The 21,944-nt window shown below is 35.5% G+C and overlaps 2 protein-coding genes across 2 annotated transcripts in view; one reads left to right on the forward strand and one right to left on the reverse strand.

Annotated features, from left to right (window-relative positions):
* LOC128988500 (beta,beta-carotene 15,15'-dioxygenase-like) overlaps positions 1 to 13,742 on the forward strand; it is a 31,476-nt gene extending 17,734 nt beyond the window's left edge. Inside the window, exons 2-10 of the mRNA XM_054409842.1 lie at positions 4,522 to 4,655; positions 6,111 to 6,251; positions 7,112 to 7,234; positions 7,743 to 7,887; positions 8,362 to 8,558; positions 10,562 to 10,675; positions 11,221 to 11,361; positions 12,332 to 12,535; positions 13,389 to 13,742. Coding sequence (XP_054265817.1) covers positions 4,522 to 4,655; positions 6,111 to 6,251; positions 7,112 to 7,234; positions 7,743 to 7,887; positions 8,362 to 8,558; positions 10,562 to 10,675; positions 11,221 to 11,361; positions 12,332 to 12,535; positions 13,389 to 13,655 — 1,466 coding nt within the window. The 3' untranslated portion in view covers positions 13,656 to 13,742. The remainder of the gene's footprint in view (positions 1 to 4,521; positions 4,656 to 6,110; positions 6,252 to 7,111; positions 7,235 to 7,742; positions 7,888 to 8,361; positions 8,559 to 10,561; positions 10,676 to 11,220; positions 11,362 to 12,331; positions 12,536 to 13,388) is intronic.
* Positions 13,743 to 14,757: 1,015 nt separating this feature from the next.
* Positions 14,758 to 21,716, reverse strand: LOC128990714 (vesicle transport protein SFT2C). Its single transcript, XM_054413246.1, has 3 exons — positions 21,192 to 21,716; positions 19,261 to 19,412; positions 14,758 to 18,098 (listed from the first exon to the last, which is right to left on the reverse strand). The coding sequence occupies exons 1-3, from the start codon at positions 21,369 to 21,371 to the stop codon at positions 17,828 to 17,830; spliced, it is 603 nt and encodes a 200-aa protein (XP_054269221.1). The 5' UTR covers positions 21,372 to 21,716; the 3' UTR covers positions 14,758 to 17,827.
* Positions 21,717 to 21,944: the final 228 nt, after the last annotated feature.

The following is a 21,944-nucleotide window of genomic DNA, read 5'->3' on the forward strand; positions in this document are numbered from 1 at the left end:
TCATGTATCCAGGGCAGTGTATCCATCACCGCTGTAGCGTAATCCACGGGACCTAAAAAGATTTCCCACTTTTCGGTTCAAGAAAATCCCGTTGTATCGGCATGAACTATGCAAAAATCTCAATCCTTCCCAAATAATATTTTAAACTTATCATAATAAAATGGCTATTTAAACCTTAATATAGTACCAAAGATTACATGTTTTGCTAGCACGTGTAATCTTTGATAGTACAATACTATTATTTAATCAATTATGTATAGTTATGATCCAAAATACCCCCGCCGCAGCAAACCTGCCGACTAAGCGAATTTCCATTTGTCTGAATTGATTTTCAGTTATATTTTAATAACATTAGGTTTAACGAGTACCTAGGTTTGCTGCTACAAGGAAACTAATAAAGTGTGTTTTTGAGTAAAATATTGATAGCTTAGTACAAAATAAATAAATTTGCCAAGTTTGATCAAAATATATTCATAAACAAGCAAACTACAACATTTGACAATATTCTCCATAAGAATAACATGGGAATTTTAAATTTACAATTTTTTTAATTTTCTCCGTTACTAATAATCGAACAAAAATACTTTTATATACTAAATTATTTGTTTTTTTAAGCTCTTTAAAAAGGTCTAAAGAGAAATTGGGAAATTTTGTGTTTTGAGGGTCAAAAGTGAGAAAAACCAATTTTTACCCCATAAAACCCCCCGTAAAGCCCCGTTCCCATGGTCCGATCGTGCTGGTTCGCGAACTCATTCAAGTTTATCCCGCTTTACACCTTTAAACCAAATTTCATCAAAATCGGACAAAAATTACTCAAGTTATCGCGTTCACGGACGTATATATATATATATATATATATACATATATAAAAATTTGAACGAATAGTGTTTTTGGCCTCTGGGGACATCAAAATGAAAAAGTAAATCGGTCCCGGGTCTAGGTCTTACCGTGCCACCTACGGTAATAGCTACTTCCCTATAGGGAAATTCAAATTCGCTAAAAATAACAAATTAACCAATATTTACAATTAGAAAAACTAGTGATGGCGGTGCATATTATATGTTTGAGAAGTACTCGCCACATACTTCCTCAAAAGAGTACAGCGGCTCATTTGTGAGCTTGTTAAAAAGCTGCATGGAGAAAGCTTTCATGTCTTCAATGTGGGCCCGAGGCGGTAACATGTTGTAGAATCGCATGGCTGGAATGGGATGGGCTGCCAAGGATCTTGATAACCTGCATCGAGGAATGTCAAGTTTCTGTGCATTCCTGGTGTCATAATTATGGAGATCACCCCTCTGTTGATATTCTCTATTGTTATTCTTGAGATTAATCAGGCCGTAGTAGACATATTGGCTGAAGATGGTCATAACCTTAAGGTTAGCAAATAGGGGCTTACAGTGGTCTCTATAACCAGCGGCTGACAGCACTCTGACTGCCTTCTTCTGCAGACGTAGCACTTTTATACAGCCAGGAGCATGTCCCCAGGGCAGGATTCCATATCTGATATGGTTTTGAAATAGGGCGTGATATACATTTATTAAGTATTTATCGGTGACGACCCCCCTAAGTTTCCAAAGAAGAAAAACCACACGGGAGAGTTTAACACATACTGTATGACTGATATGTTGTTCCCAGGTAAACTTAGGGTCTAGGCTGAAGCCCAGCAATTTCACGCTGCTTTGGTGATCAAAATTCTTTGTTTTGCTTAAAGTGCATATCATCCTCTGGGTCTTGTCTCCATTCAACTGCAGCCGATTTCTGACAAACCAGATTTTAGCAGCAACCAGTGCAGCTTCTGCCTCTATCAACACTTGGTTTATAACTTTCCCTCTAGTTAGTATTGGTGTCATCAGCATACAGGAGTGCTCTGCCCTGGAGATGGAGGTCATTTACAACAATTTGTCTGAATTGATTTTCAGTTATATTTTAATAACATTAGGTTTAACGAGTACCTAGGTTTGCTGCTACAAGGAAACTAATTAAGTGTGTTTTTGAGTAAAATATTGATAGCTTAGTACAAAATAAATAAATTTGCCAAGTTTGATCAAAATATATTCATAAACAAGCAAACTACAACATTTGACAATATTCTCCATAAAAATAACATGGGAATTTTAAATTAACAATTTTTTTAATTTTCTCCGTTACTAATAATCGAACAAAAATACTTTTATATACTAAATTATTTGTTTTTTTAAGCTCTTTAAAAAGGTCTAAAGAGAAATTGGGAAATTTTGTGTTTTGAGGGTCAAAAGTGAGAAAAACCAATTTTTACCCCATAAAACCCCCCGTAAAGCCCCGTTCCCATGGTCCGATCGTGCTGGTTCGCGAACTCATTCAAGTTTATCCCGCTTTACACCTTTAAACCAAATTTCATCAAAATCGGACAAAAATTACTCAAGTTATCGCGTTCACGGACGTATATATATATATATATATAAGTCTATATATATATATATATATATATATATATATATACATATATAAAAATTTGAACGAATAGTGTTTTTGGCCTCTGGGGACATCAAAATGAAAAAGTAAATCGGTCCCGGGTCTAGGTCTTACCGTGCCACCTACGGTAATAGCTACTTCCCTATAGGGAAATTCGCTAAAATCAGTAAAAAAGAAGAAAATTACACGCCAGAGCTATAAATCCCGGTCCGAGAACGCATCCAGTTATAATTCAGTTAATCCTAATTTATATTTTAATACTTATTTGACAAATATTAACTGAGAATTATTTTTTCCTTGCTATTTCTACAGTTTTCCCCATCTATACAATCCTAAAAAGTAGTTTTATCAATTTAAAAATTGTTTTAATAGAGAAAACTGTTGGTAATTGGTATAGCAAGAAAATACCCCCGCCGCAGCAAACCTGCAGACTAAGCGAATTTCCATTTGCCTGATTGGATTTACACTAAAATGTCTCCTTAAAAATATCACATTTATCCCTATTTAAATAAATAGAATCAGTTTAACACATACTTAGGTTTGCTGCAACAGGGAGGGTAAAAGTGTTTTTTTTATGTAAAATGTTAATTTTTAGTAAGAAATAAAAACATGTTCCAAATTTGGGCAAAATATGTTAATAAACAAGTAAACTACAACGGTTTACTTATTCTCCATAAGAATAACATGGGAATTTTAAATTTGCAATTTTTTTGAATTTTCTCCGTAACCATTAGGCGCATTACAACGCTTCAATATACTAAATTATTTGTTTTTTTAAGCTCTACAAAATAGTTTAGAAAGAAATTGCAAAATTTGATGTTTTTTGGGTCAAAAATGGGAAAAACCCATTTTTACCCCATAAAACCCCCCATAAACCCCCGTTCCCATGGTCCGATCATGCTGATTCGCGAACTCGTTTGAATAAACGTAGGTTTACACGTTTGTACCAAATTTAATCAAAATCTGATCATTTTTGCTCGAGTTATCGCGCTAACGGACACACATATATATATATATAAATATATAATATATATGAATTTGAACGGATGGTGTTTTTGGCCTCTAGGGACCTCAAAACGAAAAAAAAAATCGGTCCCGGGTCCAGGTCTTACCATGAGTACTACGGTAATAGCTTATTCCCTATATGGGAAATTCGCTAAAAGTTAATTTCTCGGTTATTACTTTCTAATATAAGGTTATAAGTTTAAAGGTATATTTATAAGGTTAAAAGATATCGTTAAATTCTGCATAGCATTTGTTAAGATTTACATATTCTATTTTAAAATTCATGGTATTCAAGGAATTGTCATAAAATACTTTAAAAAACCGCTATTTTAAAACGGTTTAAGAGATTTTATTCATATTTCGTACAAAGATAGGGGCTAGGGTCCAATAAGATATAAACATTCTGCAGAAACCGTCAAGGAGTTATGAATCTGTATGTCTATCCTCATACAGATGGATAGAACGAAAACAGAATGAGAGGACACATGTAAGATTACATTTTTTGTTTCATTTTACATGATGAATAATGTGACAAAGATTGTTCACATGATTGCAAAACACCCTGCACCACAATATTTATGTGTCCATTAGCACGATAACTCGAGCAAAAATGATCTGATTTTGATGAAATTTAGTATAACCGTGACTAAGTATAACAGTCGAACAACGGGTTTCAATGAATAGAGAGGAGAAACATTCTGTGTGAGAAGCACTTAAACTTAGTCAAGATCATAAAAAATTATGTTTTTTGTGTTAAAATTGCATACTTTTAAAGAGTACAACATTACAGAGTTGTTTCTTATATCAGCGATCTATGGTGGTCTATGGTTTGTCATAAAAATGTATTTCGTAAATTATAAAATGTGTCTGTTTTCGATATTGTTTTTAACGATTACACCCAATTAATCAAGCAAAGCTCAGTCCCCTGGTACTACAGGCTTAACACACCTTAAGCTGATGATTAGGAATATAATTCAGTATTGGATCCTAATATTCATGTTTTCTATAAGGTTTTTAGTAGTTAAAAAATATTTTTAATTTTCCTAACAATATCTTCTTTTCTAGGAAGTATTCCAGAATGGCTACAAGGAAGGTTCATACGTGTTGGACCTGGATTGTTTGAAATCGATGACTTCACTGTGAACCATTGGTTTGATGGTTTTGCAGTCCTCTACAAATTTGAAATAAAAAATGGAAAAGTAAGTTGTATTGCAAATGTAAGCTGCTGTCTACTTTCCTACATTTTATAGAGCTTTATAGAAACAAGGGTATGCCGGATGCCTTTTATAATGTAATAGTATATTTCGTACCTAGCGCCATAGATAAAACATACTCCCTTAGTAGATTTCCCATCCTTAAGGAACAGCTGAAGCCAATTTTATTGTTAGTTCTGTCCGGTTTTCTGTAGAGGTCGTGTTTTGTTTACAATTTGTTTCCCGTTATTACAGCCATTTAAAACCTCGTTTAACCAAATAATACGATCTAATCATAAACAATAACTTGTCCCCTAGTTATATAACCAAACAGTAAAGCAAAAATCAAGAAATTAACCCTAAAATAATAAAAACAAAGTTTCGTCGACACTAGCGCCTTTGTACATGAACTAGACACGAAAAACGTGCTTCAAAATTTACAATGGGATGAGAAGTCTACTTGTGTTGGTTAGTCTATGCTAGCGCCAAACATGAGGTTTTACCGGCTCGAGATTATATTTTAAGTTCGAGACAAAGTCCTCTCCAAGTCCAATCCCTTACTAAAAAATTGTTTATTTGCAAGCTCAAAAATGGCTATAAAGTAGGTTTTACCTTTTTCAAGCAGCTCAAATGTTGACAATGTTCGTTACGGCCGTTATGGCATTTATGGCATCATGATGCCATTGTCGGACACAAATCTCGGCTGAAGTAGCGCCTTTCCCTCGTTATGTGTTTTAACTACAATGACGCTACTTTAGGTGATATATGCATTTGACGATGGCATTGTGATGCCGAAACGGCCGTAACCAACAGTTACAACATGCTTGAAGAAAGTAAAACCATTGACTATTGGTTTTATTAATAGTAAAAGGTAAAACCTACTTTTTAGTTAAGTTACAGCTTAGTGGCTAAAATCTTTTATCATAGTTTTTTAGAGTTAGAGTTTCTGGGCCATCTTGTAGTGTGGAGCTCATGTGTTGAAGCATGTGTCATTAAAATTATAGTGTTTGAATAAATAAATAACATTTTTGTAAATTTAAAAAGTTTTCTTTTTAAGGTAATTATTTCCTATGGGGAAGTATTATTAAATTTGGTCTAGGTTTAACTCTTCACATTAAAATATTGCTATTTTTATAACTTTGTGGTTATAAACAAATGTTTTTTTTTTTTTTAAGAGATTGGCAGCCTTTTTTATCTTGCATTTGCCACATGAGCCTCAGACAATAGACCATTAATTGGTTCTATAAAACTATAGTCTGTGGTAAAATGTATTGAGCAAGGCAAGGTATGAGCTGGTATGGTACAAGGGTGAACCATACTGATAAGTAGTAGTGACAGGTACCAGGATCCATGACATCGCTGCCTCGGGCCCAAGTCCGTGGCGCTACCGAACAAGCCACTGTCTATATGGAAGTTTTACTATTTATTACAATGTAACAGCGTTTGTTTCGCCTGACGTAGGTAACCTTCATGAAGAAGTTCCTACAGTCAGATGCATACAAGAAAGCAATGGTAGCCAAGAAGCCAGTGTACACAGAGTTTGGAACGAAAGCCTACACGGACACAACCAAGAGTATGTTCTCCAGAGTCATCTCCGCAGTAGTAAGTTTGTCTGATGCTAAATGAAAATTAATTATCATTAACTGTATTGTATTAAATAAATGTAGGTAAAATCATAGATAAAACATATACTTCCTTAGTAGATTTGTCATCTTAATGGAACAGCTGAAGCCGATTTTATTGTTAGTTCTTTATGTCACACTGTCGAGGTTGTGTTTTGTTTACAATTTGTTTCTTGTCATTTCAGTAATTTAAAACCTAGTTTAACCAAATAAAACAATCTAAACATAAACAATAACTAATCTCCTAGTTATATAACCAAACAGTAAAGTACAAATCATTAAAATTACCCTAAAATAATATAAAGAAAATTTTCTCTACACTAATGATCAGTGTCGACGTACCTTACTACATGAACATACTACATGAAGGTACATGAACTAGAGACGAAAAACAAGCTTCAAATTTACAATGGGATGAGAACTCTACTTGTGTTGCTTAGTCCATGTTAAAAGTAATAAACCACATCAGCAAACTGAACATACTTTCTCCTACTAGCTTGATGGGTAAGGAGTAGGAGTAAAACAATGATATTTTATCGGTAAAATCACAAACATTGCCATACATTGGAACCATAATTTTAACAGTACTGGGGACTGTACCATTTTGTTTAGAGTTAAAAGGACCCACAGACTTCATTTTATCAAAAGCGCTTGAGATGCTTTTGTGAAAGTCAGATTTTCATTATCACACAATTAAATTATATTTATGAAGGATTTTTTCCAGAGTGGACTAAACATACACATAGAATACAGAATATCGTAACAAAACATGGCATTGATTATTTTGTCCAAGATTAAGATGTTTTTAGACACTGAAATTAAGTGTTCTCTAATTGGCAGATCCCAGACTTGACAGACAACTGTGGTGTCAACATCTTCAGCTACAAAGACCACGTGTTCTGTGGCTCAGAGTCACCAATGCTGAGAGAAATCAACCCTGAGAACCTTGACACTTTGGATAAGGTAAACCAAATTCGCTAATTTTGACAATCCAAAAGTAGCCCAGTGTTGAAGTGACCCAAACAAAAACTCTAACAATTTAGATTAATTGTAACTGGAGAAGAGTTTTTAGAGTTGTCAAAAAAGTTTTTTTTTTAATTAAAGATCTTGGCGGCCTCTTTTTTTAACCTTGCATTTGCCCGTCCACATGGACTAACTGCCTGTGCGTGGAACGTATCCAGCAAAGCAAGGGGTGAGTCGGTAACGTATGAAGGTAAAATGTACTGATAAAATGTTTACAGCAGTGACCAGGATCCGAACCCTCGAAATCGCTGTCTTTGGCTCGAAGTCCGTGATGCTACAGACTGAGCTACCAATTTACCAATTGAAAGAGTTCACAAGAGCCTTCACTTTGATCACATTGTTCATGATTTTTTGGGAAGCATGTTTTTTTACTATGGCTCTATATAAAAGAGTACCTATGTATGGATGGAGTGAATAGTCTCGTAACATGACATACCTCTGTCCACAGATAGACCTGACTAAGGTTGGAGCCAACATGATGAGTAGCCACTTCCTCCAAGACTCTCACGGAGACTTGTACACAATAGCCACTGAGATCTTCACCAGCGCAAACTACTCCGTCATCAAAGTACCAGCCACTGACAGCAACACCCGTGAGTTTGATTGGGCAGACCTTAAACTCGGGATGAGCATCGATAGACAATGTTTTTGAAACAATGATATTTTTCTATAAATTTTTTATGTTTTTACATCAATGATAGGTTACCGTTTTTGTCAAACATCGGGTTTTTTGGCCAAGCATAGAGATATTGATGTTTTCCATTACTGGAGAGTACAAAAAGCAGACGAAAAACTGAAAAAACATCGATGTTTTGGTCCCAAAAACATTGATGCTTTCACAACAATGTTATCGGTACATGTATGGTTAACATCGATAGTTGACCTATCGATGATGGTCGGTGTCACACTCAGTGTCATACCAGTGGGATAGTCGGCCACTCTCTCTGTTCTTCTCCCTTCATATGAAATTTCTGATGAAGCCGTGCTCAATGTTAAGAGAGAAACAAGACAAAGTTTAGAACGTCGCTTTAAAAAATACTTTGACCATATATTTGCTTTATTTCCAGCATTCAAGAAGGCACAGGCGCTCTGCTCGATATCACCATACAGCAAAGGCCCCAGCACTTATCACAGCTTTGCAGCCACAGACAACTACATAGTGCTCATAGAACAGCCTCTGACACTCAACATGTTGAAGATCATCTCCTTCCACATCAAGGGACGCAGCCTCTACGACTGTACAGAGTGGCAACCTCACCTGCTGGTAAACTAATAGTTGATTCGTAAAAGATCAACCAACCAGTATTTTATTTGTATTCCTCTAGGCTTTTGCTGGGAGTTTTTTTTTCACATTACTTCAGGTTACTTCGATGATAGGTTTAGAGGGGGGTCGCAGCATTATCAGTTATTTGGTGATTGGCAGGATTTGAACCAGAGACCTTCAGGACCAAACTCCCACACTTTACCACCAGACCAATTAGCTAACTAGTAACATTACTGTAACTGGGATCAAATCAGTGGTGTGATCAATATATTTACTGAACAGTGTTCCCTTTAACAAGACTTATTAATTAGTGATGTGACAAAACCAAATCTAAAATCTCAAAACCATCAAAACTTTGGAAAAGTTTCGGTTTTGAGATTTGATCACCAAGTTTCGAGATTCAAAAGTTTCGAAATTAAAGATTTTGACAATTTTATTTTTGTAACTGCTGATATTTTTTTGCGTCATTATTATTGTTTCAACACTGCTTAATTAACACCTCAAACATCAAAATTAATCAGACTTATAGCTGTTATAAACCTTCAATATTTTGAGTGTATGTATATTTTTTTCTGTGTCATTGGCAACCTTATTTTTAAGGCAGATGTGTTTATTTTTATAAATAAATTCTTTTCTCTCACAAGCTGGTAGCAATAGAGCAAACGGATCACCATAAACAGTAATAAAACAAGTAAATTTAAATTGTATTCTGAACTTCAAATCTTAAATACTCTAACTGGAGTTACATACAATTCAGTTTATTCATAACAATATTTACCAAATAAAAAGAAGTATTGACCACTAAATGTTCTGATTAATCTGATATTCATGTTTAAGTTGGTGTTAGAAGTTTAATTTATTTGAAAGTTGGTTGTTTATAATAAATTATGTTGTATTGGGTTTTAAGTTTATCAGTCACATTTTTATGTTATTGTGTAGCAAGGTAAAACGTTTCGCGTTTAGGTTTTGAGATTCAATTTTTTAAAGTTTCGGTTTTGAGATTCAAAATTTCTGGTTTTGACCATCACTTCATAATATTTTACTTAAGAAATCCTACATCTTTAGGTACCTATGCTCCAAACACAATACTATTACATAGCTTAAGGCTTAGCGAAGGAGTCAGTGGAAATTTGCTTGTGTGACGATCGAGCGCTTTCAGATCTAGTATGTTGTACAGGAAATATACTTGTAAAGAGCAAGGAAGAGCCCCGAGTGGCAAGCAGTGTGTGGAAATTCCTATCGCACTATCGCACAGGGCACAGAGTCTTCCTCCACTGTGAGTGTTGTAGTATATGAGGGCGAGAAGGGGCGGTGTTTATTTATTTATTTATTTATTAAACATCATCACATTACATCAATTCTCTTGACAGGTGATTTGTCACAAAGTCTAATACTAATACTATACTACATTTTAAAATAAAATAGCTTACAAAAGAAATAAAGCATATAATAAGCTACAAACCTATGGGAGAAGCAATATCTTTCAAATATACTCATTTTCCAGATATTCCTCTAACGAGTAAAATGGCCTCTCCAAAAGGAAATTTTTTAAAGATAGTTTAAATTTTGAGAATGAGGCAATGTTTGCCAATGTTTGGCAATGTGTTGGACTTTTCCCTAGATAACAAGTAATACTAGACACCACTCAAGTGTACCATTGAGTGTTATCTCTGTAGCTTCCTTCTCTGTGCTAAAGGTGATTGGTGGTTAGCATAAGTACCAATCTATACCTTCTAGTCTAGAGGATTCGTACCTTAATCGATTTATCTAGTTTTTTTAATAATATTGTGACAAATAGCAACACAATTCAACACCTCAAGAGGGAATTCAATCAGTTTTCAGCAGAGTTGCAGGAACGTGGTGATTGCAAAAGTAAAACTATCCATTGTATAATATGATTAATTTTTTTATCAAAAAATTTTGAACAGTTAATCCGACTGAATGCTCAACAATACTGTAGATGATTCATTTCATAAATTATGACATGTTTTTTTTATTTGCAGAATAAATTCACCATCATTGACAAGAGGAGTGGCAAAGTAATGCCGACACCTTACATGTCAACAAAACCATTCTTCCTGTGTCACCAAATCAACTGCTACGAAGAAGACAATCAGGTGGGCATTTACATAGACAAATAGAATGAATATAGAGCGGCAGCAGTGCTGCGGTTGGTATATGCTCCGGCGCCCACTGCTAGGAGTGTCGTGTAGTTACTGCGTACATACGGCTCCTGCACTCCTTGCCTGCATACACGGCACTCCTAGCGGTGGGCGCCGGAAGCTTCCTTTGACAGTCTATATTTATTCTATTTGTCTATGGCATTTAGACCTACAAAGTAATGATTAAAGGCAATATTCTGTGTTCTATATGGTGGTACTATAGCTGTTTTGCTTTGTAGGACTTCTTTCTTTGAGGAAGCTACTAGTGCCATTTAGAAAAGTGGCCTTTTTGAGGTGTCTGCAAAGCCAAAGTAGTGGTGTTGCCTTCAAATCTGAAAGACACTGATTCTAAGTGAGATCAATTTTTGATCCAGATGCCACTCTTTACAAACACCTTTGGTTTACACATTTCTCTTACAAACACTTAAAAAATACCAATAGGGTGGATACCCTGTTGTAAAGTTGCTAGTTGTTACATAACAGATCTGGTTGTGTTTCAGCTGGTGGTGGACTTTATAGACTATGACTCGCCAGCGTTGTTTGAGCAGATGTTTCTCAACGTGGTGAGACAAGACAAGTGGAATGTGTCGGGAGGAGGTTGTGGACAGCGGTTTGTGCTTCCCATCATACAACCTGGACAGGTGAGCCAACGCACAAACAAAATATTTTACATTTTTTTTTAGAGGAGGGAACAGTGTTTCTACGCACACAGGTTGCCAGACTGTAGTTTGTGTCTCCTGAATTGGTTAACTTACTAAAAAACCTCTCTACTCTGACGATTACCTGGGATTATTTGTACCTTTCTATCATCTCAGGCTGTTAAATGAACTAACCCCTGAGAGTTCTTGCGTTTCTGGCATTTTGATTATTACACTTGATTATATTTGTACGACAACCACCAGAATGGGAAGGCGAAGATGACTGAAGGAGAAGTGGTAAATGGATAAAATGATATCTTTGTTACTGACAATGATCAGCTAGTTATTTAGCCACGGTCATTTAGGTCCAGTTTCAAACTATAAAAAACCTACTGATTTTTCTTATGATTTTACCGACCTGATAATTTCACAACCGGCATAATGTATAAAAGACAATATTTTATAGACAAAGAGGAAAAGCAACTTGTAAAATTGTCTGAACCAGTATGCAAGCTTGTTGTGAGCTGTGAAGACTTAGGCATCAATATCCTCAAATTTGATATGTTACTTAATAGACAATATACAGATTTTTAACAGTAAAAAATTGTGGTAATTTTTTGAAATTGTTTTAAGAGTTTTATGGACTATGAAAGGAATAGATTTTAGGTTGAAATAGTATTATTTACAAATATAGGCTGTCACAGTTAAGTAGCTATGAGATCCTTTAGTCATTTTTGCATTAAAATACTCATTCTAGTTTGTGAGCATTTAAAACAAACGCAAACCAAAAGTAATAGGTACAGACTAAATATTGAAACTAAAACACAAGTACAATCGGATGGCCAGCAGTGTACCAATATATATATGAATTTTTTAAATTTTTTATTCGTAACATACACGTACTCTATAAGCTTTTCACTTTGAATGTAAAAACAGTGCCACCTAATACTGAAATTTACCAATGATTGCACAGAAAGCAGAGGAGGGGAAGAACCTTGTGACGCTGAAGACCTCGGCCACAGCGGAGTGTAGGCAAGGAGTGATACATCTGACAGGACATCAGCTGACCACAGACAGGGGATACGAGCAGCCCAGCATCAACAGAAACTTCCACGGCAAGAAGTACCGCTACTGCTACGCCAGCGGCATGATTGACTGCAGCCCACTACGCAACTCGGTGAGTTAAAGATAATCACGAGTGAATTAAGTGATCTTTGAGTATTGGCCTGAAGGTTTCATTTCTGATGACAGAAGACATTGTAAAAGGCTTATGGTTGTGTTTTATGGTGGACTATGATTGACAACTTTCCCTTGTCATTGGCTAAAACATTCAATCAATGATAAGATAATTGTTCAACTACTCTTTTTGATTAAAGAAGATACTTTTTCTCAAATTTTTTTCCAGTTATGGTTCTAGCTGAGACTGGTCTCATCAATGTTTTGACAACTCACGGAAACACTTGTTAACCTTGAATAACTAATTGTTTTTACAAAGCAGCATCTGCTAAACTCTCAGACTTTGGAAGGTACACAGCCTTCCCTGATGTTTACTTTTTATTTCTGATGGATTGTCCAACTTAACAACTATTATGACCAACAACAATTCACCCTTAACTATATAAGTGCACGATTCATAAAAAAGAGCACACTGTAAAATTTAGGAGAAGATAATATATTCAAATGTAGTGCAATTAAACATGGATTGATACACACCAAAAGACAATAGCATGAGATAAATACCAAAAGAGGCTCCAGATTTCACTCTAGAATGAGAAGTCTACTCACTGCAGTATCAAAAGTCATCTGCTATCCCGGTAATTATTTCCTTAAAGACGAAACGATATTAATCAAATTAAATCACTTATAAGTCCATATGCTACACTTTCTCCTTGTTTTTTGTCTTAGAGAGCTTGTTTAGCTCCCTAAAAATACCACTGATCTTAACATATCATGGAGATTTTTATTTTTCCTTATAGGCTTATGATTTTTTTCAAGTGCTGAACATAAGTTATTCTTGAACTACATTCCAGATTGTCAAGGTAGACACGGACACTGGAGCCATGACGTTGTGGAAGGACAGTGACACGGCTTTTCCCGGGGAACCTTACTTTGAGGCTCGTCCTGGAGCGACGGAGGAAGATGACGGGATACTCCTAGTCCCGGTCACCAACACCGATCCCGGAGTCCGGGACTGCCTTGTGTTCCTGGACCCCCGGACACTCCAGGAGGTCGGAAGAGCCAGTGTGGACAGTCACGTACCCAACGTCATGCATGGGATATTCCTTCCTTTTAAATAATCAAGATTCACCAAGTCTTCCTTTTGTACATATTGTGTGTGATTGTTAAAGATTAAGTTAAATAAAGTAAGATATTTTATGTTTAAATGTTTTACTGATTAATCCAGAGCTTTGAGTGTTTTAGAATTGATGATGAATGTATTACTATAGTTCGGCCGCTAAGAAAGCGACCTGTGCGCCAATGCTAACCAATGCTAGTAGAGGATGCTTTCTACGCGGCCGAACTATGGTGAGTTTTTAATAGTGTAGCTAACCATACTGGTTTTACTAATACAACTCAAAAGTTTAATTTGACACAAAGATGTGTTAAGAACGCAAGCCATGGGAAAACATGGTTTTGATACAATTACCTCACCAGCCATCAACTTTATCTACCAAAGAGAGTTTGGTTATAAAACCAGTCAACCTATTGCCTTAGATTCTTTTATTAAGGTCAATCTAGTTTTTAAATTAGTGAAATTACAAAAAACAAATCACAGATAAAATACGCTCTCTACAAGAACCAGATGGGACTACAGTAGACTCCCTCTTATCTGGACACCTTTTAACCGGACATTGGTTTAACCAGACTACACTCGGCGGAAATGACATCTCTTTAACCGGACAATTTTTATGAGCACATGGGTTTAACCGGACTAGATCGGCAAGAAGTGGGCAGTACTGAAACGACTGTTCTCGTGGGAAAGATTTGAGACCAGTGATCAAGTGTCTAGATACAATGCTCTCCTAAATTTAAGTCGAATATCACAGTAAACAGTCTGTTTTAACGAGTTTTAGGGGACGTTGGTTTAACCGGAAAACCCGTTATCCGGACTGGCCTTGGTCCCGAGGAGTCCGGATAAGAGGGAGTCTACTGTAACAGTAAAATTAATTGTCTTCAGCTGATCCATGAGAACGATAAATCTGAGAGAATGTTTATGGTTTAGGTGCGTTGATGGAATGTAAAAATGTGAATTTCACCTAAAATCAGGTATTTTACTACTTTTATTTAACCTTACTGTGCATGTCAACTACAAAATTATTTTTGTAGAAACTGGTTTTTAAACTTTTAGACAGGGAAGCTATATTTACATTAACAGGTTAAAAATGAAAAGGTGTGATCTAAAGTTTAACATTATGTATTTATATAAACTAAAGTATATACAAATGTATAAACAAGTAGATTTAATTTAACAATTTCTTCTATAATAAGTATGTCTTTATTATTATCATACTAAGTATAGGAAGACAGAAATATAAATAACCATGCAATACTGACCTCTAAAAAATTTTTTAAGAACTATTTTACAAAATTGGTATTAAAGAATGTGATCATATCACAGCGATCCCGTTGTCTTACAAATCTTTACCAGCAATCTAGGGAAAATAGTTTTTCGAGCTCGGGTCGAAAAGAGTCACTCTACGCCCTAGTGATGAAATATTATTTTACATGCAGAGAGATCATAAAGGGTTATAATAGCACCAGTTCTTTAAAACATTACTACTATATAAATACTATAGTATGCTATTTAATCAAATTATTACTGGAGTAAAAAAAGGACAAACATCTTTCTTCCCTTATAAAGCCAGAAACCCAGATTTTATTTTAAATCAACACTACACTTAAATTATTAAATCTTCAGCAAATACTTTTAACTTTGAATTTAACATACAGCTTCGATTATGGCTAACCTATGCCAAAGTTGAAGGCAGTTTTAGAATAACCATGAATGTGGTATTGAACCACCGATAAAGCGCTAATTTCGATTAAAAATGTTTTGTCTAGTAGGCCTACTAATAGTTTAGTTTCTCCAACAAGCAAAAGTGAAAGGACGACTTATTGTAAACTATGGCATCTTTTTCATCAAATCAACAACCGTCCGCAGCCTCCTGTATTACAAAGCTACAGCGTTGGTGTGAGGCAACGTCATGCCTATTGCCATGGTAATAACAAACGTGTGAGCATAAACATTGAGCAGACACTCTATTAAGAACCAGTGCTTGGGCTGCGTCATTGCCACTTTTGTCTTGCCGCGGTATTGGTATGTGACAACATTGCACCAGCCGGCCTATTTAAGAATTTTTTTCCTAAGAAGCTAGGCACAAGCGTGGTATTGTTTTCCACATTACTTCAGGCTAGATTGAGAGGTTGTGGCACTATCACTAAGCCCCTGTCACACGGAGCTGGTTCCAGCAGCTCTCTATCCAGCAGCTTTAGTTGCTAGTTCTCCAGCGTATATGAAGTCCTCAAGTCCTGTCAGACAAAGCTGGAGAACTAACGCTACAACTTACAAGTCTGGTGATGTAATTGGATGTAACTACACGCTCCTTAGGTAACAAAAATAATGTTAGTATTAGAAGTGATGTTTTATCAATGATCAGCCATCATAGGAGTAAAAAGTGCCACGAAAAAATAAAATATTAATATATAAAAACACTATTATTTTGTATCTACTATGGGCATGTAAATTAACTAATTAAAATCTAATAAGTTGTGTAGGCGTATAACAAAAGCACTTTATCTTTCATCAACTTAGACGTAGCAATCGTAACAACGAGAAAATCATGACAATGCGTGAAAAAAGTTTCTAAACATGAAAGTTTAAATTTATTCTTAATTAGTTTAAATGTGTTCAATTAATTTAAATTTATTTTTCTTAATGCGAGAACTAGCACAATACTGTCAGACAGAGCTGGAATGGTGCTAGAGACTACAGATGGGTGGTAACGTGACCTGCTAGTGACTCTTCAAGCGCTTGTAATATTAAAATGTTTAATTAGTCACACGATGCTGGTTTTCTGCTGGTTCTAGCTGCTAGTTACTAGCGGCAAGAAAACCAGCTCCGTGTTACATGGGCTTTTAGATAAAATGTATTGGTGATTTGGCAGGATTTGAGCCCGGGACCTCATGGACCGAAGTCCCACTCTCAAACCACTAGACCAGCTTGCTCCCTACCAGCCGGCCTATAGCCATTGTAACAAAATAACAAATGCGTTAACATAACCATTGCGCAGATGCTCTATTATGAATTAGTACAACAACAGCTGTTCCAGTAAGCCGGGAGAGCAGCGTTGCCAATTTTGTCTCACCGCTGCTTTGTATTAGGAGGCTATGCTTTCACAGTCTCAGCAGGTAATGAAGAAAATATGATATAGTAGTAGTAGGACACTAAATCAGTGGGTCATTCAACTGTATTATTTGTTATTTTTTATAAACAAAATCGGAAACAGCTGGTCCATATAGGATGTTTACCGCAGGTAATCAAAAGTCAATGCCTACACATAACGAGGTACAAAAACACATATGTGCATGTAATTATCAACACGTAAAATAAAATATGTGTTTCAACAAGAAGTATTATACTTAAGCATAACAAATTATCAAAAACCTACAAAACGTTTTACATATTTAACCATATATCTTGAGCATAATAAATTAAGTTAAGAGCTATAAATGAATTGTCTACCAGTGCGCAGCTAAATCAGTAAAAAAAATGTAAAAAAACACATAATAAATGCAGAATACCGGTAATGCAAAATATTTTCATCGAATAACAAGCTTTTTTAAAACGACCAGCGATCGTGACAAAATAACAAAATGTATAGTACCGGTATGTAACTCTCTTCGAAAAAATTAGGTGATTATTTTACTCCATGATAAATAACAGTTTAAAACGTTTGACTGTTGACAAGTTTCAACGTTTAACAAAATAACACCATTTAACGATAATGCACTTTCTGCTATGGTTGAAAAGTAAATTAAACAGATTCCTAACACATTACCTTACAAAACCTAATAGGGAAAGTAAATAAAAGAAACGTCTTATAACACTTAAAAACATATATTTACGCTTATACTGTTACTCACAAGACGGTAGGCCTAAATATACAAAAAAGATGGTAAGTGGTTAAGTGTTATAAGAGGTTTTTTTTATTTACTTTCCATAAATTTAATAACACGTACAATGCTGCTCAAGAAGTTGTTTAAAACCTAATAACAATTCAGTAAAAATATAGACAGCAAAATTTGTTTGAATTTCCATCACATAACTTTTAAAATTTACAAATGGGTAATCCACGTTAAAAACCCCCCAATGTTTCCCGCTAGAAAAACCCCACACACAATCAGTCTTTCCACACATCTTACAACTTAGCTTTGGTCACGTAGGAACACGTTGTGTTTACAATCCTAATCAAACTGGGAGTGTTTTGGAGACGGATGACGTGAAGAGTTTTGTGAAAAAAAGCATTCCCGAATGTCCGCCAGGGATATAACTGATCAAGAACCACATGAGCGCGATGACCTGCGCGACGGCGCAGACGAGTGTGAGTGGCGTACTGACCAGGATCAGCGAACAATACAGAGTGGCCGTGAGTGTCGTCACGTAGCTTAGTGTGAACCAGAACCTCTCCTTTGAGAACAGGTGTCTCAGGTGGTTCAGCGGCCCCCACAGAAACGAGAAACTGGAGAAAAGAAAACCATACAGGGTGTCTTAAAAATTTTATACTTTACCTTTAATACTCTCTAACCGTTGCTAAAAATCTTTTTGATCACAAAATATTTTTCTTTTAGGCATTTTTTGATAGCCTTCATTAGGCTTATGTTTTTATTTAGGGTAGGCCTAATGGTAGTGATAAGGGCTTTATGGTTTCTCAAGTTTTTAAATAATGTGACCATCACCATCTACTTTTAAGCTGTATCCTATTATTTTCATAGGTCTAAAAAAATTAAACCATCTGAACCGAACTTAATGTAGCTACTTTAAATTTGTAGGAAAGCGAGCTAATAAAAAAAAAATCATCTTATCTATCTTTAATTTATTTTCTGGATACTTAGAAATCTTTCTGCAAAAGACAGATTGTATTTTCGGATTCAGCGTAAAAAATACTTAGTTTTTAAAGTAGCTAAGTAAAAGCACAGAAAACGTACTACTATAACCCAGAATGCCAACCGCATCGTAAAAAGCATTAAGCGTTTTCTTTACCTGTCAATCCGTAGGCAGCGCTATTGCATGGCAACGCTGGTGGCGCTGCCTACGGATTGACAGGCAAAGCTCTCTCAAAACGCTTAATGCTTTTTACCATGCGGTTGGCATTCTGGGTTATAGTAGTACGTTTTCTGTGGTAAAAGTAAAAAAAATAAAGTAGTTTAACACAAAAAAGGAAATTTTCCTACCACTGCATGGAAATGATAACATTGCAATGTATAATATAATAATATTTAATGATCAGTAGGTCTACGCAAAATAGCTCATTTCCGCTTCATTCATTTCCCGCTAGCTAACTTAAATCAGCTTATCTGACTGTTGGAGTTTTTATAAAACATTAACATTCAGTAAAGCTTGAAAAAGCAAACATTTAACATAAATGACATTTCGTAGCATTACTAAAAAAGCAATCTGTGTGTTAAGATACCGCAAGTTAATTGTGGTGGTAGGAAAAATCTTGTGTCTACAACGAGCACAAACAGTCACTGCAATTCTCGAAATGTACCTAAATTTCTACAGCAGTAATGACATACTTTGCACACTTAATAATTACAAATAGCTAAATACCAGTAAGGCTATAAATTATTTAACCTTTACCAAAAAAGTAGACCTATAACTAGGCCTAAGGTAGAAATTACCTGCACATGAAGAATAAACTCCCCATTGTGTACAGTAAGGCAAATTTTCTTGCTTTCAGGAGAAGAACGGGTAAATATAACGCAGAAAGCCCAAAACAGAAGATCCCCATACAAACACAAAAGCAGAATCCAACAATCCTTTGGAATTTACTCTGAAATAAAAAACAATAATCCAAGTTAAATAATTGTAACACCCAGTGGCATGTTATTAATGTTTTGAGGAAAAATAAATATCTAAATATATAAAAGGCAAAGCCCTCACTCACTCACTCACTCACTCATCACTAATTCTCCCACTTCCCATTTACCTAGGAGGCTGAAATTCGGTACACCGATTCTTTGGGCATTAAATAGGAAAACAAAGTAGGCTAGTTTTTATTCTGATCGGGCTTTTGGGCTCCGCCCCAGTGGCTCTGGAGTTTCCCATGTTAACCTTATGAGTACTCATATTTAAATGGAATTAAAGAATCTTAACAGCTGTTTCAATTAAACAAGTTGGTTCTGTTCTATGATGTTCAACAGCATTAAAGTTACAAGGATTACCAACAGGGTGCAGCACTATTATTTTTTTAAATTTATAACTACAGCCAATTTGCAACCAAAAGGTGAGTGAGCGTAGCGAACGAACTTCAACCTGGAAGCGAGTTAGCGTAGCGAACGAGCTAACCTGAAGGCAAGTGAGTGGAGCGAACGAGCTCCAACCTAAAGGTGAGTGAGCGTAGCGAACGAACTTTAACAATTAATGAATAAATTGACTTCAACCTAAGAATTACCTGCCTAAAATAACATCAGAGTCTGGCTGATTTTTTCAACCCACTCAAGTTTCCTTTTAACTGGCTCAATCTCAATCTCTGGTCTTGCATCGAACAGTGACCCTTGCTAAAGTAGGTAGCCTATTATTGTGTCATTTTAATTTTTTTTGTCCAAATTTTTGTTTGTTATGCTTTGTGTTTAGCAGCTTGATTGCGATAGAGCAAGAAGTAGGCTATATATGCTAGGCCTAAAATCTTAATTTAGGTTTTTAATAAATGTAGGCTAACTTATTTTTATATAACCATGTTAAAAAGTGGCAGGCCTACCAATAATATTTAAAGATTTAAAACATCTGTTTTCTCATTTCTTACTTCTTTCCTCACACAACTTAGTGTTGTCACCCCTATTGGAACCCAGTGGCGAATATAACTTTGGGCGGCTAAAATTGACTTCTAGAGTACAGTTATGTTTTAAGTAATTTTAAATAGACACCCGTACTTTACCTCACCTTTGCTGCCCATATGCTATTCAGAGGGTAGCCTAATTTGCGCTGAATGCTACTTTCAGATCATGTTTGTTTTATTTATTGTTTACATTAGGATGGATCAACCAGTAACTTAATTGATTAACACCCAGTAATTGATCGGTTTCCTAGTTTTTTAGCGAATTTCCCATATTAGGCATATCATAGGGAATATTTTAAAAAAGCTATTTCCGTGGTACTCTTGTTCAAACCTGGACCCGGGACCGATTTACTTTTTAGTTTTGAGGTCCCTAGAGGCCAAAAAATGAACCGATTTAAAAGAAATTTGGTACTAGCATGTAAACCTAGACGTTTATTCAAACAAGTTCGCGAACCAGCATGATCGAACCATGGGAACAGGGTTTAATGGGTAAAAATTTTATATATAGCCTAAAATATATAAACTGGGTACACTTCCATATCTGTTGGCACAAACAACCGAATGAGTAATACTGATTACTGTAGCCTATTCGATTGTTTAATTCGATATATCCTTTGGTTAGTAAGGTTAGGTTAACCTTACCTAACTATAACCAAACGATATATCTAATACCTAATCGATATATCGATCGATATTACTCATTCGATTGTTTGTGCCAACAGATATGGAAGTGTACCCTATAAACTACCAGTAGGTTATGTAAACTTAGGTTACCATCTTAGGGCAGCAATCTTTCTGTGTTTCTGCAAACCACCCACTTTCTTCAGCCTCTTCCCGTCTAAACCAATTTCCAACCTTTGGGAGGGATACACTTGGCAAACTGTTCTTGAGGAGAGGTTTGGTATCATCTTTGCGGGCTAAATATTCATCTAGCTCCAACTTTATGCTTGCCATTATTGTTCAGATCTTTAGACAATTTCTAGACTAGAGCAGCAAAAATTTCAAAAGCCATAGGCCTAGATATAATCTAGTTTGAAAAAGATCGATAAATATTTATATGATAGCCTAATGTGAGATAAGCCTGCCCTAGGTTACATCTGTAAGCTTGAATTAATTTAGGCCTATTTCAGATCAAGTTAATATGGAAAATCAACTGAGCTCTTTTAAACATATGAACGTCTAGATAGTCACAATATCTTTATACAAATTAGAATGGAATCCCAATTAAAAGTTTGAAGTAGAAATAAGTATTAACACAATAACAACACCACAAACACAGTTTCCATCACTCTCCTCTCTTTCTTTATTTATGCTATGAGCTACAGTGTTGCCACCTCGTTGTTGCGATTTTACCCTAAAGGCAGGCTAAAATTACCCTAAATTACCCTAAATCTACTTTGAGTTACCCTAAAAATTACCCTAAACGTTAATATTTGTGTTTAATGCTATAAAACATTGTTAAAATAATATAAATCTTACATGAGGTGTTTAATTATACTAAAAAAGGTTTCAATATCAATCAATATA

The sequence above is a fragment of the Macrosteles quadrilineatus genome, unplaced genomic scaffold, assembly GCF_028750875.1.
Source record: "Macrosteles quadrilineatus isolate MER2022 unplaced genomic scaffold, UCM_ALF_1.0 Scaffold_3__2_contigs__length_128488019, whole genome shotgun sequence".
Lineage (NCBI taxonomy): Eukaryota > Metazoa > Arthropoda > Insecta > Hemiptera > Cicadellidae > Macrosteles > Macrosteles quadrilineatus.